General features: G+C 43.5%; 1 protein-coding gene across 1 annotated transcript in view; it reads right to left on the bottom strand.

Moving 5' to 3' along the window:
- Nucleotides 1-17,814, bottom strand: part of LGALSL (galectin like) — a 52,659-nt gene that overhangs the window by 31,567 nt on the left and 3,278 nt on the right. The window contains exon 2 of the mRNA XM_075339257.1: nt 6,330-6,401. Coding sequence (XP_075195372.1) covers nt 6,330-6,401 — 72 coding nt within the window. The remainder of the gene's footprint in view (nt 1-6,329; nt 6,402-17,814) is intronic.

Below are 17,814 nucleotides of genomic sequence, written 5' to 3'. Positions count from 1 at the left end.
ACCTGTCTATATGTGTATGTGTGAGCTAATATATACTGTCAGGGGAGGGCTTTCTGCTGTCTAGGGATTTATCAGGCTGCCAGTAGCAACCAATCACAGCTCAGCTTCTATTTTGCTAATTAATTAATCTGAGCTCTGATTGGTTAATATAGGCAACAAAGGAGATTCTAAGTATAACAAAGCTTGTGTGAGGTAATACGATGTCAGTTAGGGTGTGTTGGTGGAAAGGCTGATGTAAGTCACATTACCTCTATGTGAGAGGATATAGAAACTGTCAGTTACAGACTATTTTTACCACAATAATGCCTCATAAGAAAAGGAATTCCTTGGCATGAATGTCAGCTGATGCGAAAAGAAAAGCTGCATTACGGGCCAATGAAAAATGTGAAGACCGAGAAACAAGGCTGACACACATGAGAATAGCAGCTGCTTCCTCAAGAGCCAATGAACTTTCTGAGGAGAGGGAAGCAAGGCTTGCAGATATGAAAACAAGAGCTGCTTTCTCAAGAGCCAATGAACTTTCTGAGGAGAGTGAAGCGAGGCTTGTAGACATAAAAACAAGAGCTGCTTCCTCAAGGGGCAATGAACTTTCTGAGGAGAGGGAAACGAGGCTTGCAGATATGAAAACAAGAGCTGCTTTCTCAAGAGCCAATGAACTTTCTGAGGAGAGGGAAGCGAGACTTGCAGACATGAAAACAAGAGCTGCTTTCTCAAGAGCCAATGAACTTTCTGAAGAGAGGGAAGCGAGGCTTGCAGACATGAAAACAAGAGCTGCTTCCTCAAGGGCCAATGAACTTTCTGAAGAGAGGGAAGCGAGGCTTGCAGATATGAAAACAAGAGCTGCTTCCTCAAGGGCCAATGAACTTTCTGAAGAGAGGGAAGCGAGGCTTGCAGACATGAAAACAAGAGCTGCTTCCTCAAGGGCCAATGAACTTTCTGAGGAGAGAGAAGCGAGGCTTGCAGACATGAAAACAAGAGCTGCTTCCTCAAGGGCCAATGAACTTTCTGAGGAGAGGGAATGTTGTACAATGTTGTGAATGGAAGTACAACTCCTGCTTCCAAATGACATCATTTGGTGCAACAAAAGTAATGTTTACAAAAGGATTTACACGGACATTTCAAGTTCAAGGACAGGTTTACCACTCAATTGAGTCACTGCTTTCATTACAAGGAGAAGAACCTCAATTTCTTCAACTCTTCTTCATGGGAAATGCAGAAGCAGAGGCTCAGTGGAGATGCTCTTTAATTACTAACACTCGCCTTGATATTGTCACTATTTTGCAGCTGTTCCTTCACTCCAACAATCCATATGTTCAACTTTTCAAGACTGCACTGGAATGCATGCCAAATGACGATTACAAGGTTGTCATTCGAGCTGACAAAACACCACAAGGTGAACATCAGCGACGTTTCAATGCTCCCACATTTGATGAGGTAGCCATCTTGATTGTAGGTAATGATTTTCAAAGCCGTGACATTGTGCTTCAGAAAAAGAACAATAGTTTGCAACGAGTAGCAGAAACCCAGGTTCTATGATGCACTACTTGGTCAATTTAGATAAATCTGTGTGGAATATCTGTGGTGTTGAAATATATGTTGTGAAATGCTTCTATTAGCTTAGTTTTTGCCTTTTAATAATTACATTTCTATCTATTTGTTTTGTGGTTTTTGTGTGCAGAATACATTTTTGTTAATACATTCTATTTTGTTAACAGCAGTTATTAACCCGGGCGAAGCCGGGTAGTACAGCTAGTAAATACCGGTAACATTTTACCTATTCTCCTGAATCTGGCTGTGTTTATCTTTTGTTCCTGTACTTCTCTTTTCCCAACATAAGGATACATCTTTCCTGTATATAACTCTAGTCTTTTTCGTCAAGTGGCTGTGGTCCTTAACTCTTCTCATGTGAGTTTTCTTCATGATCATACCCAGGTAGCTAAAAATACTAGATTTACATACAGGGAAGAGGTGGCCATGTCTCAGTAAGGCCTCCAGCACAAGTCGGTGTTTCTGGTACACGTGGCATCCCTTTTTTTCATGGATACCACACATACACATTATAACCTATCAGGCTGCTCACATATCCATGTTTTTCCAGCAGGATGGATGACAAGTGCCATTACAAGGCTATGGTTCTATGAAAAACACATACAGTGTTATTTTGTATTGTCTCATATTATCTGTACATGTCCCCTCTGAATTGTAAAGCGCTGCAGAATATGTTGGCGCTAAAGAAATAAAACTTATTATACAGCGCACACATGGCATCCATGTGCTGTATGTGTTTAACATTGAAAGTACTGGATGAGCTTTTAATTTCTTTAGCCATACTGGAAAACCACGGATGGCACACTGATGGAAAGCAGTGATCACACCAGTACCATTTTTTAATGTTCATGATTTATACACATGTGTGAAGGGGCCTAATTTAGAGGAAAAATAAAGCCAGGTTCAAAAGGAAAGTGGAATTCACAGGTAAATAAAAAATACATATTTATACCAATCAAGGTCTCCTTCACACATCTGTGCAAAATACTAACATTTTGCACGGTCCGTGGTGAAGGTACATATATGTGTGCATGTGTCCGTGTGTGTATTTTGTGTGCTGTCTCTGTGCTATCTGTGTGACATCGGGCTAGCACACTGACAGCATGAGCTGGTATACTTACCCATTTCCGTCGCTGCTGTCTCCGTCGCTGCTGTTACTTCTGGGTCCACGGTGAGTACAGTGAATATGCAATGAGCATAATGAGCAGGCCTGGAAGCAACAGCAGTGCTGGAGAGAAGTAAGCATAAAAATTCTTTATTTTTGTCACCTGTTTTTTCTCAGGTATGTGTCACACGAATTACATCAGTGTGCGATCTGTGTGACACCTGTGCTGCCGTCTGAAAACGGACATGACGTGTGGAGCACAAGGACACACGTGTGTTCCACATAGTCACACAGTTCATGTCAAAACATTGATGTGTGTGCACACCAATTGATTTTAATTGGTCTATGTGTGTCCGTGTCTCCGGTACGTGTGAAAACAGACGTCACATGTACTGGATACACGGATGTGTGAGGCTACTTTCACACTTGCGTTGGACGGCTTCCGTAGCATTGCGTTGTATGACGGATGCAACGGATCGTACAAAACAACGGAAAGCTTTTTTTTAAAATTTATTTATTTTCTTCTTTACAGTTTTACCGGCAGCAGACTATTGTGAACGATCAGCTGATCGCTCTCAGTAGTCGGCGGCCGGTCGCTCAGCTGAGCGCTTTCACATGCCGGCGGGTGGGCGCTCAGTTGAGCGCTCTCACATGATGGCGGGCGGGCGCTCAGCTGAACGTTCGGCCACCGAGAGACAAAATAAAGTTTGTAATTTAAAAAAAAAAAAAAAGAAAAAAAAAAAAAGCATATGGATTGCGCTGCTCAAAAAAGTTACATGCTGCGTTTTTTCCGCCCAACGCAGCGTCAAAACAACGAAGCTGCGTCGTCCAGCGGATGCAATGCTGACACTTGCGTTACAGTGCGTTGTCCATACATGACGGACTCCGCTGAACACAAGTGTGAAAGTACCCTGAAGGAGACTTTTTAAACTAACCTGAAGTGTGTGCAGTGTAAAAATGCAATTTTTTATCATCTTTTTGCAAGGGGTTGTCCAGGCTTCGGGATCAAGTCTGCAGTCACTCCACATGACTGCGGACTTGTGAAGCTGCACAGTATGCACTGTTAGTGTTCTCCAGTGCCGGCGGTCATGTAACCCCAGGTATGTGATTGGCATACTTCTAGACTCATGACTAGACATATCCGGCCGCACTCAATTCACTTGCATTTAGCCTGGGTTGCCAACAATCCAGAAATTCCAGGACAGGCTGTAAAATTGGGGAACTTATTTACCCTGTCAGTAAAAAAATTTAAGGCGTCTGTGATTTTTTTTTAAACTTATACAGATTATTTTGCTTGTAATTATCATCATTTTACAGTTGACATAGACTGCAGCTGATGTTTTCTTATCAAAATTATTGGCTGTAGACATATGTCACTCATTGTCATAATGATTTATTATGGTTACCCAACGTGTCTGTAAAAAATATTGCCAGTCGGTGATTTTTTCAGAAGCTGTCCAGAAAAAATAAAAGTAAATTTCTGGGTCGCACCTGTTTAATTGGCTTGTGATCACATGTATATCAATTGCATAATTGTAGTCAACTACCAGCCAGCTCTTGCTGGAGAATCCTGACAGTGAGTACAGTTTGCGTTGTGAGTAGAAATGAGAGGCTCTGTGGAAGTTTGGGTTTTGCAGATTCAGTTGGACTTTATATAAAGTTCTGTTCTGGACCTGGACTTGACCCGAACTTCATTGGAAGTCACTGATTGAGCAGTTCGGCGCTCCATCCACATGCAGCCAGCCATACACAGAGCACTTACAGGGGAGGGAGGGTTTTTTTTTCATTTTTTTTGTTCTTATTTTGTTTGTGCATATGTACCGCCCCGCGGGCTCGGCTGCGACCGCCGAGCTGCTCGGTGGGTGGTGGCGCGAGCCTCTCATGGACCCGGGGGTCACGTCGCTCTGCAAGGGGTTTGGCGCTACACGCAGGGTCTTGACGGGGAAGTTCCACGGCCGGGGCCGCGGTGGTTTGGTTTGGGATGTAAGTTCGTGACGCCACCCACGGGTTGTGGTGAATAGATGGACACCACCGCTGTCGTTAACTAGGCCTCCCGGGGACGGTGTTGCGCAGCTTGGTGTTGACCCCTCTGTGGGTAGGGGAGTGATGGTCCCGGGGCCCTAAGGGAGGCTCTGGAGGCTGGGAGCGGGTGCGTGCTGGGTGCTGATGCGGTGCGGCGCGCGGCCCGAAGGCACTGGTGTACTCACTATGACACAATACACTGGAGCCGGCTGCAGCTTCTCCCAGAATAGGTTGGTGGTTTCTGCCTTTCTCCTGCACCTCTTTGTATGAATGTTTGACTCCTATGCCTAAGCAAGGGTAGTCCGCTCCCCGACTGGTATATGCCGTAGGGGCCCGTTTGCCCGCAGACGCTGGCCCTTTGGGTCTCTATGCCTTGGCGGTGGCTTTACCCTGTATGGTTGGGCTGTTGTCTTCTAACAGGTCTTGTGTGGGATAGGTCCTTAAGTCCAGTCCTCAACCAGTTGATTTGACTCGGCCCTGTCGGTTCAGGGCTTTGTACTGGGTCTGAGTACCCCTCCTGGTGCTCCGGTTTCCAATCGGTTCCCCGGTTCGGTACCGGCGGGCCACCACCCGACCCCGGTCCCTACGGTTCCACCGGCTGTAATCCCAGCTCCTGCAGGCGGCCACCACTGTCTGCCTCCTTGCCAAAGGTGACTGGGCTCCAACCGGAGTAGTCTGCTGGGAGTCCTGGTCACAGGTCTGCCCCTGAACTCGTCCTCCCTCCTTCACTGTCAAGGTTACTCCTCACACTCTGCTCTAGAACTTCTGTCTGAACTTGTGTCTTTCCCACCTCCAGGCCTGTGAACTCCTCGGTGGGCGAAGCCAACCGCCTGGCTCCGCCCCCCTGGTGTGGACATCAAACCTGGAGGGTGGTGACAAGGGTTTCTTGGTTGTCTGCTGTCACCTACTCCGGGAGGGGGTGTATGTGTGTGTGACTACCTGGGACGACCAGACTAGTCCAGGGCGTCACACACACTACATCCGATAATGCTGATTTTGCCCCAGTTTGAATCATTCAAACACTGCAAATGGCTCAGAGTGAGCTGAGCACCAAGCATACACGAGCACAGAAATGCTCACTGGAGTGGTTTGCATAAGTAAAACACCCGAACGCCAAACACTGATTTTTTTGTAAAGTGTATGCTCAGTACAAACACCAAACTTTAAAGTCTGGGTTCGCTAATTTCTAGTTGTGAGGATTCATAAGTTTGCAGTCACATACACATACCCCAAGCCTGGACAACCCCTTTAAGTGCCATCCCATGGTGCTGATCTGTGTGGGCTCTGAATAATATAAGTCTCCTTCCCCCTCTGGCAGTTGACAATATAGTCCTTTCATACTTTCTCTATACTGATATGCTATTGCAGAGGCTGAGGCTCCTTTCCTGACAAGCATGGCAGAAAGCCATTGGCTATGGAGAAGTGACTGTGCATGTGTGTCCATCAGCATTCGTCCCATTAGGTACAAATGCACATTGCAATAAACTTTAACACCAGCTGGTAACGTGCTATAAAATAAATGTCATATTTCTTCATTACACCATTTTTAACAGTTTATGAATGCAAATAATCATCATTTTAATTACCTATACATTGAATATGATATTCATAATCATTATATAAGTATGAGGAAAGGAAGAAAGCATTAACTTACCAGTCGTGGAAAAAACACTTCAGCCTGCACCGGTGATCCTAAAGGACTGCTCAAGCGTCTGCTGTCCAGCTGCTGCGGAGAGAACATTATAGATATATTTATAATCTCCACTTCTAATAATGCTCATAAAATACAGTACACATAAGGAAGTGAAGGAGAAGAAGAAGGTTTTCTTCCTGTTTGAACGTGTGACCTCCAGGAAAGGTAACAGGCAACGCCACCTTTGCACCTGTTCTAATAGATTACAGCTCTTGCAATATGATCCCCGAAGAAAGTGACACTACATAGTGCAGAGACATAGCTCCATGTATGAGGACTGCCACATGAACTTCTCAGTGAAAGTGAAGAGCTCCTGCAGGAATAAGCACAACTACTGCGGGCAAAAAAAAACAACTCACCGTTTCCCTAGAATTTCTATGCCTTTCTTAAAGGGGATTTCTGCTTTTCAGCAAATAAAGTGCATTCTTTATTACAAAACATTTTTTACCTGATTGTGTATCCATTTTTTAATGTTTTTTTTTTAGGAAAATGGGACTTTATTGTTTTAATTTCAGAGGGTACAAACCAGTCCTGGTCATGTGATACTTACGGTACGGTTTTCAGAGAGCTTTTAAGTAATACCCTACAGTATGTAATTGTATGGTTATGACCTGATCAGGTCAAATTTCTCTTATTTGGAAAAAACAAAGAACGCTCCCAGTCATTGACGAAACTGAGATCTAAAAAGCAAAGCTCAAATAATACGCAAAAATATTGCAGAAAGTTGTAGAACCTTTTAAAGGATATTCCCATCTCTGAGATCCTATCCCAAGATGTAGTAGGTGTAATAATAATAATAATAATAATAATATTAGCAAGTGCCTCCAATTAGAAATGTAGTATAGTTCTCCTGATATAGCCATGTTTCTTACCTCATGTGCAGGGCATTGCAGCTTAGGTATCCAAGGTTATGTCCACTCAGAGTGACAAGTTAACTAGTTGTCGGAACCATGGATACCTAAGCTACTGTAATGCCCTGCACATGAGGTAAGCAACATAAATAATCAGGAGAACTATACTACATTTCTAATTGGAGGTATTTGCTAATATTATTATTATTACAGCTACTACATATTTAGAAGGGATCTTGGAGATGGGAATACCCCTTTACTTTCATAGTAATTTCATTCCTGATTATGGACAAAACGCTTTATAACATGATTTATGGCAGCAAACTAAAATGTGTACTCGGGGGATGTGCTGCCATTATTAAGTACTGTACATGGGGACAGAGAAATCATATTAGCAATCATTTTCTCCCAATTACTTTTCGTCTGCCATGTAAAAAGACCAGGAAATGGGTGCCGAATGAGTTAGCGCTTGTTACTGGTCTGAAATCAGTTTGTGTAAATGAGCCTTTGGTCTATGTTCACATATCGCTATGTGAAAATGTACTGGGTTATATTAGTCAAGCCACCACCTGATCAATCATAGATGGCATATCTTGAATACTACTTTAGGCTAGGGACCCACTTTGCGTTCTCCTACTTGCAGTTCTAAACGAACGTTTTTGACTTAATTGATTTGACCAAAGTTTGCCTTTTCCAGAATTTTAGCGCTAAAAACGCATGCGTATTTGCCGCGTTTTTGATGCATTTACAGCGCTTTTTACATGCGTTTCCACCTGCTTTTTGCCAAATGCGTTTGTAAATCTTGACACTGCTAAATAAAGTTTAAACAGTCAAAAATAATGAAAAAACAGAAAAAAAAGGATTAAATACATAATTTCAGAAATTATAAAGAAAATAGAAATATATAATGAAATTATAGGGGTAATACAGTATTTATTAGAAAAAGAGCAATAAATTATAAATTTTCTTTAATTTAATTGTCGGATTATGTGTGTGAGAAAAGGGACATATGAAATCATTAAATTAATGTGCAAAAAGCATGCGTTTTGTAAGTCCAAAACGCATGTTTTCTGCACAGACAAAGCAGGTAAAACGCAGAAATTTGTAGGAATCTTGGTTTTTGCCATTTCTCATTGACTCCAATGTTAGCAAAACGCACCCAAAATGGCAAAAACAACTAACAAGGTGCTTCTTTGAACGCATGGGTTTTTGCCACAAAATATGCAAATTAAACGCAGCGTTTTAAAACGCAAAGTGGGGTCTGGAAATCACATTTATCCATTGAATATCATGGAAACGCAAAATGCAGGCCATTTGGCATGAAAAAGGTGCTTCTCAAAACGCTGCAGAAACACAGGCAAAAACGCAAAGTGGGTCCCTAGCGTTAGGCCGGGGTCACATTAGTCTATAGCTTCCAATGCAAGAGCTTGTATGGTCGATCAGCGCTCACTATGGGGAGAATTCTGTAACGGTACCGCTAGTGATCGGGCTCCAGGGAGTTAGAAGGAAAATCAGAATCTATTCACTGACTTTAATAGAAGGAAGATGCTTGCCAGTGAACAATTATATTCTACACTTGAGACTTGAAATGCATAAGTCCATTTTCTAGAACAGATTGGTGCCACTTTTCATAATCCATTTACAGTCTATATGGGCAGCTGTAACAACCACAGACCCTTGGATGTGATATTCACCCCTTGACGGCCTGCTCCATACAGTCCGTAATCCTATTAGATTCTGACACAAAGAAGAATTATATCATTGTGCACACTGCAGAGAATAACTACACAATACTCGAGTATATGTGTTGCGGACGGGGCCGGGCCGCTGCAGGGCCTGCTCGGATCTGGGTTCGTTACTGTGGCTCTGTACTGTGTACAGTACTGTGGTTACTTAGCGGTAGCCGGACTCGGGCTCGTACGGCCGTCCGTCCTCACAACCGTAGGAAAGGGGGTATTTACAGGGGAGAGAGTTTTTGTCAGTGACGCCACCCGTGGGTTGCGTTGAGAGGTGGTAGAACCGCCGCTGTCTGGCGATGGGACGCCCGGGGCTAATGGAGCAGGGCAGCAAGATGGAGTCCCCTCCACGGGTAGGGGAGGTGTAGACCCGGGGCCCAGGGGAGGTGAACGGGAGCAATGGCTGCTGAAGATGACGTGCAGGGTTGGACCGGGGGTGAATGGTGTACTCACAGTTCCAAAAAATTGCACACAAAGTCCAGTGGTAAACCAAGTTGCCAGTGACCGGTCGCCTCCGGTGGGTGCATTCGGGTCCCACACCCGGGTGTAGCAAACAGGGGTCCCTTCCTCCTGCACTCAGTGTTTGTGTCTTCAATGGGACAACTCCGCTTGGAACGGGGAAGTCCACTCCTGGTATTGTGTATGTTGGGAGCTGTGACCTGCGAAATCTGACCCTTGGGATCTCTGTGGGTTCTGACAGACACCCTATTCCCCGAGTTGGGCTTCCGTTTCGCTCTCTGGGCTTGCTGGTGGGACAAGGCCTGAAACCTCGTCCCCGGCTGATCAATTGACAAGGGGCATGCAACCTTCCTCGCCCTAGGGTCCAAGCACCCCATCTGTCCATGGCCTCCGGACTGGATTCCCGCTGTCGGAACCGGTGGGCTACAACCCTGCCCCGGTCCACTTTAGGTCTCCCGCGACCGGATCTCCGTCGCCTGTGGTCCTGCTTGCCATCTGCCACCTAGTCCGATAGTCCAGGGGCCCCAACCCCTGACTCCACTGCACTTCACACTCCCCTGATCAAACTCAAACTGTTGTGTTCCCGCCCCTGACACCTCAGGACCCCTAGGTGGGCGCTCCCACCCGCCCACTGGTAAGTCCCTTTTGTCATGGGGGGGTGACTAGGCTTTACTGGCTGGGGTTGTGGATCTGGGTGTGGGTTTTGTGTTGTTGTGCCAAGGAGGGTGGAGTTTTGTACCTGAGAGATTTTTACAACCTCTGTGACTACCTGGTTTTGCCAGGGCGTCATATATGTACTAAACTATAGTAATCATCAAATACTAATCAACAGTATATGTAATAATCCCAGGGTATGCGGTTAGGTTTGAGTTTACAATAGAACAGAATTCCAAATAAAGGTTTTCTTTTTTTTGGGGGGGGGGGGGGGAACCCAAAACATCTTGGTATCCAATAGTTAAAACAAAAACATCTAAAAAATAAACAAATGATAACTGCGCATTACAAAAGCAAATTACTGTATATAATTAGTAATGTACACTGTTTGCAGAATTATTAGGCAAGTATTTTCACCATATCATTGTTTTGTGAATCCTATCAGGTGATGTGTATTTGTATAATGAGGAGGGTGAGGCCTAAGGCCATGTGCGCATGTTGCGTTCTGGCGTGACAAATAAAACGTTTTGTCACTGCATGTGCGTTTCAAAATGCAGCCAAAATGCTGCGTTTTGGATGCATTTTGAATGCAGAATTGATGCGTTCTGGATACTTGCTCTCCCACAGACAGAGAGGGAAAAGCATCCAAAACGCACAAAAGAAGTGACATGTTGCTTTTTAGAACGCATCGATTTTGTCAAAAATTTGGCATCCAAAACGCTGCATTTCAAAACGCAACGTACGCATGGAATTTAATTCTTAATAGATTTTACTGGGGACACAGAACGCATGCGTTTACGCTGCAGTTCAAAACGCTGTATAAACGCATAAAAAACCGCAGCGTGCGCATAGACCCTAAGGATACCATATCCTTTATCAAAGTGTGCAGACTTACAGGTGCATCTCAATACATTAGAATATCATCAAAAAGTTAATTTATTTTAATAATTCAATACAAAAAGAGAAATGCATATATTATATAGAGTCATTACAATCTTTAGATCTTTAGAAAAAGTATTTCTAAAGATTCTTTATAACATGCTAATGAGCGCAAGGACTAGTTGTCAGGGCATTAGTTTCCCCAACTAGCCGCCCTCTTTGCATGTTAGTACGCCCACACGGGCATACTAACTTGCTATTCAATGCTGCATCACCAGTGGTGATGTGCGTACCTGTGTCCGCGATGAACACTGAGCTGAATGCCCGACACTTCCGGTCATGCGCACTAGACCTGTCTGAAGCAGGGACGTGTACACCCGGCTTCATACTGCGCATGACCGGAAGTGCGGGATATTCAGCTCAGCGTTCATCGCGCACACAGGTACGCACATCACCGCTGGTGACGCTGCATTGAATAGCATGTTAGCATGTCCCCGTGGGCATACTAAAATGCTAAGAGATTACCTTAGGTAAGCAGGGATTACCAATATGCACCCAGAAATGCTCGTGGTTCTGGGTGCATATTGCACCTGAAAGGTTCACTTTAAAAAAAAAAAAAAGGGTTTTGCTGTGGTTTCTCAGTGCTTTTTAAAGGATAAGGGCTTGTGCGCATGTTGCGTACTTACATGCATTTACGCTGCGTATTGCACTGCAGCGTAAATGCATGCGTCCTGAGTCCCCTGCACAATCTATGTAGCTTGTGCATAATCCATCCGCACGTTGCTTTTTTGAACGCAGCGATTTGGGTGCTAAACTTTTTACCCAAATCCGTGCATTCATAAAAGCAGCATGTCAATTATTCCGTGCACTATGGATGCAGCTCCCACTCTGTCTATGGTGGGGGCAGCAGCCATAGCGCATGAAAACGGCTTTTTTTTACAAAAATACTGCATTCATTATGCAGTGTTTCTGCAGCGATTTGAAGCGCACATGAGCTGTCAAATCGCTGCAGAATTTTCTGCAGTTACGTGCGCATGAGCCCTTACTCCCATCTCCATGATCCTTTCCCAATGTGTAGTAGGTATAATAATAATAATAATTATAATAATATTAGCAAATACCTCAAATTAGAAATGTACTATAGTTCTTCCGATTCACTATGTTGCTTACCTCATGTTCAGGTCCTTGCAGGAGCTTAGGTATCCAAGGTTAAGACTACCCATATAGTCACAGTTAGTTACTTAGTTGCTAGTGGTGATAACCATGGATATCTAAGCTCCTGCAATGCCCTAAACATGAGGTAAGGAACATAGCAAATCAGGAGAACTATACTACATTTCTAATTGGAAGTATTTGTTATTATTATTATTATTATTATTATTATTATTAATAATAATAATAATAATAATAATAATAATAATAATAAAAAACCCACTATATATTGGGATAGGATCTTGGAGACAGGAATACCCCTTTAATGCACATTTTGTGTCATTTATCTACTGTATATATTTAATAAAATGAGTTTTATTCGCCAAAATACAGCAAAAATGCACAGCTGAGAGTTTTTGCTGTGTTTTTCTAACTCATTCTCTTTACTCATTACTTTCTATGGGTGAAAAAAGCATACAAAAATGCTGCAGTTTTCCGATTTGGTCAGGGGAAAAAAAAAATAAGAGTGTGAATGAGATTTCTGAAATCTCATAACTTTTGCTGATATTGGAAAAAGCAGCTTTCAGGCTATGTGCGCACAGTGCGTTTTTCGCGGAGCTTTTTTGCGTTTTTCGGGTGCGTTTTTGAAAAAAAAAAAAAAAATGGACATGTCAGTTCTTTCCTGCGTTTTTCTGCGTTTTCCCCCCATGCAATGCATTGGAAAAACGCAGCAAAACGCAGAGATCAAAAACGCAGCAAAACGCAGCCAAAAACGCACCAAATCGCGGCAAAAACGCATGCGTTTTTTGATGCGTTTTTTCGGCGCAGGTGCGTTTTTGTGCGTTTTTAGCGGCCAAAAACGCACAAAAACACAGCGTCAAAAAGACGCAGTGTGCGAACCTAGCCTCAAATTGCATGAAAGAAAACATTGGAGAAAAAAAAACGCTGCAAAGTGTGAACATAGCCTAATGATTACAAGGGCTCAGAAACAGGCCTCACTGACATTGAGGAAGGTAAACGTGCAACGGTCACTTTGACCTATAATGTCGAAGATGACAATACAAGTACTACTGTATGTACAACGAATTCTCAGCAGGGAAGTAAAAGGGCAAAATATCTTCATCCATGCCTCCTTCATACAGCCGTATCATGGCTCCATACAACCTATAGCTTGCAGAGGTGATGGGCTCTACTCTAAGTATAACATTCTCCAATTTCACACAGAGGCCTAGAAGACTCACTAGGCCTTGTTTATCCAAGCCGTCTCTATTGTCCATAGCGACCAGTCCAGAGCTCAGCAAACAGCTGAGGTAAAATGAAAGCTGCGCTGTGATTGGTGCTATGGACAATAAAGGCGATTTTCAGAAATCAGCTGCTACTTCGGACCCTCTGTTATAGAAATGTGAAGGAGTGACTCAATACAGCCACCACCACCCCAAAAATAATTCATGCCAGAAAAGTGACAGAAATTGCACAAAAATGTTTTAAAAAAATAGGAATTTATGCTGGGGAAATAAATATCGGCAGCTGAGAAATGTGATATCCAAGGAGGCAGAGACTTGCCCGTTGCTTTAAGCCTTGGCAATATAGCCGTAGCGGCGCGGACTGAACGGCTTATACAATAAGCTACTTTACATTTCGGAGTAATAAATCCCCCAGTCATGAGAATGCTCAGATTTTTCCTCACAAATATTGGCCACAAGTTTTCTTCTGATCAACATTATGGCAGGAACCAAAATAATGGTGCCCACCAAATGACCACTCCTGATATTCCTCAGCTGGGTCCTGCCGGGATCACAGCTGGGACATAAGTTATATTATGCCCAAAAGTTTCTTGGTTACTGTGGTATATTCCGAAATCCCCGTTTGGAAATTGTGGGTTCTTGTACATTTTGTCAATATGTATGAGTACATTTCCACAAACAACCCCACACTAAGAATGTGGCTCCTTTGCCCTAGGACTTACAGGTATTCCTATGGCAAAGAGCCACTGCAAAAAAAAAAAGCATAAGACAAACTTCTAATGGCTGACCATACAATATGTATGGGGGAATTCTAAAGGTCTACGGAAATCTATCATCTGTTTGCAGGTGAGAAAAGACACTGGCAAATTAGTCTGGCCATGGCTCTCTCTTAAAGACCGCAGAAAAATATCACAAGGTGATTGTTAGGATAGCAGGGGACCCTAGGCAATCCATAGCATCAGGGTTACTCCTGATGGTGGAGATGCCCGAGTCCTGTTCCTGGCTATGCTCCTGACCCGTACTACTCTGATACCCCCTCCCACCAGGGAAGGATGAGACAGTAGTGTGATGGAAAACAGATAAAGACAGACAAGGAAAAAACAAAACTCTGGACACACTGCACACACAGGAATAGACAATGAGAGAATCAGGAAAACAGCAAGAGCAAGAAGGTAACAACAAAAAGGCAACAAGGGTTAATTCCACACCTGCACTCAGTAATAAGTATAATAACCACAAGATAGTCTGGATTACAACACTTTGCCAGACCAGCTAAGATAAACTATAGCTGGCATAGGTGGAAGGATCAAGCCAGCATATATAGGCAAGGAGCAAATGTGATTGGCTTTCCCACAACTTGTGATCAAAGAAGACAAAGGCCAGTGTCACACTTGCGAGTGCCTCGCGTGTATCTTGCGTGAATCTCACGACGTTGCATTACCCGTCATAGACTCACACTCTCGGGACAGGAGCATCTCAACTGCATAGAGATGCATGCAACCGACCCGCTCCTGTCCGGAGAGTGTGAGTCCATGTCGGGTGGTGCAACATGAGTCTCGCGAGAGAAACACAAGAGGCACTCGCAAGTGTGACACTAGCCTAACAAGCAGACTAGCAGAGATCAACTCTTGCTAGCCTGCCTATGAATTACCACTCTGCAGGTCAACAACCAAGATGCCAGGGAAGTTATCGGGCGGAGTGTCAGAATCTGTAGTCTGAACAGAATCTGACGCCACCATGACAGTCGGCAAAATTTGTAAAAATCTCAGTGTGACAGAAATATTGGCTGAGCAGACAGGACCCTGTATATTGAGGGAGATTGCAGTCTGTTGAACCATCATTCAGCCAGCACTTATGTAAGGTGTACGGCCAGCCTTACTGCAACCATGTATTACTATGTTGGTCATTTATTTTAATGCCGCCAATGTAAGGATGAACTGACAATTCTACATAAGGACAATGCTCTTGGCAAGAATCAGATGCAAGATGATGAACTTCAATGACGCCTGATGGACTTTATTAACTTATATTTTTAAGGTAGTTCTGTCATCAGATATCCCAATAGTAGTTATATATATATATATATATATATATATATATATATACTGTATGTATATATTCTTAAAATTCAAAATTCATGTCAAATTGGCTGTATAATCCTGATAGTATGATGAGTAGTGCTCGTATGGGTGTGATTCTGTGATTCGAGTACTCCAGTATAAAGGAAGCCAATGTGGAATTTGAGCATTTATCCTTATGATTTGCAGAAATAAATACTCAACTTCCCCACTGACTTGCATTATACTCGGGTACTTGAGTTACACCCATCCGAGCGTCCAGCTTCTCGTTACAAGTACCGAGCACCCGAGTAGGATAGCGCTCACTCATCACTAATAATGAGCATTTTATCAGTTCAGCTAAAGAATGAGAGTGCTCATATGTCCATGTATATTCAGTCTCAGCCCACCCGGCCTGACTGACAGCAGCAGCAGCAGCTTGTACTGAGCAGTGTGAAATCTCAGCAGCAGCAGGGAGGAGTCAGACTAAGGAGCTGTCAATCCGGTTCAAATATTGAGTAGATGGATTAAACAGCCATTCTGACATGGATTTCAAAGCAAGTACAGCAGTCTCATCAGGTCCAGGATTTATATGCAGGTTGTACTGCGAAATCTGAAATCTGGGGATAACGCCGTTGTAATGTCAAAATTGACAGAATCTGCAAAGCAGTTTTGAGGATAGCCTAAAACTGCAGTGTAGCATGTAATGTATTTCCCAACACAGTGTTGGAAAGGAAAACTTTTATACACGCGGTATCTACTGACACAAACAAGAACTGCCATTTGAAGGCATTGGGAGGTCGTCAGTAATATAGTTTATACTGATAAATCTCCCCCAATGTCTCCTGGTCAGAGGTTTCTTTACAGTAACACAAACAGATTTATGAAACTGCATTTCTGTAACAAACTGTGTATGATGCAAATACAATCCCTGTTGTACTAATCAGAGCACTTTAATTATTGATGTATTTCATGGAGCCCGGCCCTGGGGAATGAACACTGATTTAATTACCACAGTTTAATTAAACAAGAAGGATAGAGACAAGTTTGGTAACTCAAGAAGAAAATGCACTACAAGTCCCTGCATATGGCAGGTATACAGCACAGGGCTGCCATATACGCCTGGTCGTGTGAGTAGATCTGGATCAAAACAAACTCCTGTTGTAACTAAGGATGCTTTCAGATGAGTATAATGCAGGTCATGTTTTATGCCCCTATTTCAAGGGTTTTTTCTAGTGCTAAAAACTCATTTTTTAGGAATTGAAGTTTTAAAATAGCTAACAGAGGTTTCCTCATCTTCTGTCCCATTCGAGGATCCTGTGCAGGCCGCTCTGGAGGACTGTGCCAGCGCTGGAAGCAATGTCTACAGGAAAACTGAAGCCTGCGTTTGGCTGCAGTGGTCAAATGACTAGAAGAGGCGGTCATTGGATGTCTCTATTATCTTGTGCTTCTCTAGTCACCACGGCACTGCCGTGAGTGACAGGCTTCAGGGGTCCTGGTGACATGTGGACAGCTTAAACATGATTTCCAGGGGCGGCGCAGACCACCAGAGCAGCCTGCACTGGATTCATGGGGTGAAGGTTGGAGAATATGCTTCCATTTATTATTTTGAAAACATCCATGCTTAAATTAAAAAGTTTTCAGCATCCGACAACCCCTTTAGGATTCAACACCTGGACCAGGCTTACACTAGCCAATGAATATTATTACAAACGTTTTTTAAGCCACGTGGACATGTTGAGTATTTTGGGACTTTTTTTCTTCAGTATTTGTAGGACACAACCAGAATTGGGTATAAAATACAGAAGTGGTGCCCGTGTTTCTATTATAGTTTTCCCCTGATTGCTTCACTCCTGGTTCTGCCTTACAAGTACTGCAACTTACCAAATAGTCAATGTGTGCACGTGACCTAAAAATATGAGGCTGTGCTGATATATTGCAGGTATATTATGCTCTTTTTTTTGTGAAACCACCACATCTATACCACAATAATAAGATTTATATATGGAAGGGTGCACATTGCAGAACATTGGCAGCATGGTGGCTCAGTGGTTATCTCTGTAGTCTTGGAGCGCTGGGGTCCTGGGTTCCAATGCCACCAAGGACAACATCTGCAAGGAGTTTATATGTTCTCCCTGGGTTTGCGTGGATCTCCTCCAGGTTCTCCGGTTTCCTCCCACACTCCATCCAGACATACAGATAGGGAGCTCTGGAATTCTGTACCCCAATATATGACACTCCCATCTACTGTGGAAACCTTCAAAAGGAACCTGAAGACCCACCTCTGCCGACAAGCAAACCCTCAGTCCACTATACCGTTGCATAACCAGCTCTATCCTTACCCATCCCTTGTAGACTGAGCCCTTGTGGGTAGGGTCTTCTCCTCCTGTACGAGTCTGTGCCTTGTATTGTTC

Source organism: Anomaloglossus baeobatrachus, chromosome 3, assembly GCF_048569485.1.
Source record: "Anomaloglossus baeobatrachus isolate aAnoBae1 chromosome 3, aAnoBae1.hap1, whole genome shotgun sequence".
Classification (NCBI taxonomy): Eukaryota; Metazoa; Chordata; class Amphibia; order Anura; family Aromobatidae; genus Anomaloglossus; species Anomaloglossus baeobatrachus.
The sequence above is the reverse complement of the archived record's forward strand: the minus strand, read 5'-3'. Positions and strand labels throughout refer to the sequence as shown.